This window comes from Limulus polyphemus, unplaced genomic scaffold, assembly GCF_000517525.1.
Source record: "Limulus polyphemus unplaced genomic scaffold, Limulus_polyphemus-2.1.2 Scaffold2025, whole genome shotgun sequence".
Lineage (NCBI taxonomy): Eukaryota > Metazoa > Arthropoda > Merostomata > Xiphosura > Limulidae > Limulus > Limulus polyphemus.
In genome coordinates this window covers 72,251-73,935 of record NW_013667635.1, presented here as the reverse complement: position 1 = coordinate 73,935, position 1,685 = coordinate 72,251, and the positions used below count along the sequence as shown (strand labels likewise).

Below are 1,685 nucleotides of genomic sequence, written 5' to 3'. Positions count from 1 at the left end.
TATATATATATATATATATATATATATACTGGCAAGTTTAGATTGTAACAACTACTTAGTTATGGCTTTCATAATTAATATTTCATGGGTGTGTATTATGTTATAGATTTACTCTGGGCTTGACGAAACTTCTCCTAAACTTTTGGATCTCTGTCATAAAGAAACTTCCTCTCAATCTGTGACATCTTCTGGAAATCATATGTACATACACTTTAGGAGTGATGTAACAGTCAGTGGAAGAGGTTTTGATATTTCGTACAGATCAATAGAAAATGGTCAGTCTGTTTTTTTTTTGTATTTGTATTACTGTTTTTTTGTTTTTTGGCAAATAATGTATGAGACCAATATATAAAGTAGTTTTTATTTTTTTGTAATTCTGAACAATTGGAAAAACACTTTAAAAGTAGTCCTATCCTAAAAATGAAAGTATACGTATTCTGTTATTTCGTAGAACAAACGGTCTAAATTAGTAGTAGTTATATTTTTAAATACCTAAACTTCATACATCTTGCTATTTATAAAATTAAGGAAAACCTATTTAAATTTTAAACTGTCATTTGAAATGAGAATACTGCATAATATTGTCTATTGTTTTGTGTTAAAGAAATTTACTTGACCAAATGGGTAGAAAGATTATTAATATTTTTTGTTCAAATAAAGTATAGTTTTTCACTCTTTATATAAAAAGGTTATTTATTCATCCACAAAACTGTCTCATAAATATTTATCTTTACTTATCTTATACGTGCTATTTACTACTTTGTTTGCACTATCATGATAATATGTTTAAAATCTATAACAGTAATACTACTTTGCTTGTGTTTTGTGTGAGAATTTATTTTATATACGCTGTGATACATTAAACATGTTTATTTATACACCTGTTCTAACAAACAGCCCCCTCTCAATGTTTAATTAGTAAACTTGGAGCTTATAATGCTTAAATATATGGAGTATATCTTTGTAATGTACACAACAGAGACAGCTCATCATATGGTTTTTGTGTTTAATGAAAAACAATCTAACAATCAGATTGTTGTCTCCACATCTTAAATATGTATTTTAAACAGAAGTTGGTAATGTGTACAACTGTGCTAAAAAACTTGGGGGCAAAAGCTGTTCATAACTTCTTTCTGCAGTTGTGTTTTTTTCATGTTAAGATATTTTTTCAAAGAATTGTTTCTTTACAAAACATTTTCTGGATAAGAATAGAATGATCCTTACATATTAGAACTTCTTCGTTATAAAGGGGAAATATATTTCCTAGTTTGTTAAGATGAACAGAAAAAATAATCCTATCTTGAGAGTCATTACAAGCATGGTGTAATTGTTATATAATGTAGCTATGTTGTATATTTTGTTCTACCTGTTTTGGAAAGTGAAAGTTTATCAGGGTGTATGAAATGTGGAGTAGTAAGAAATAATAACAGAAGTTTTGTCTTCTATTTAGAAATTCATTTATAAAAGAGAAGGGGCACATACAAATGTGTTATGGGAAAGAGAGGGGGCACATACAAATGTGTTATGGGAAAGAGAGAGGCACGTATAAATGTGTTATGGGAAAGAGAGGGGGCACATACAAATGTGTTATGGGAAAGAGAGGGGGATGTATAAATGTATTATGGGAAAGAGAGGGGGCACATACAAATGTGTTATGGGAAAGAGAGGGGGATGTATAAATGTAT

The 1,685-nt window shown here is 29.1% G+C and overlaps 1 protein-coding gene across 1 annotated transcript in view; it reads left to right on the top strand.

Annotated features, from left to right (window-relative positions):
• The window catches only part of LOC106465703 (cubilin-like), a 130,003-nt gene that overhangs the window by 59,656 nt on the left and 68,662 nt on the right, over positions 1-1,685 (top strand). Inside the window, exon 32 of the mRNA XM_022393625.1 lies at positions 107-275. Coding sequence (XP_022249333.1) covers positions 107-275 — 169 coding nt within the window. The remainder of the gene's footprint in view (positions 1-106; positions 276-1,685) is intronic.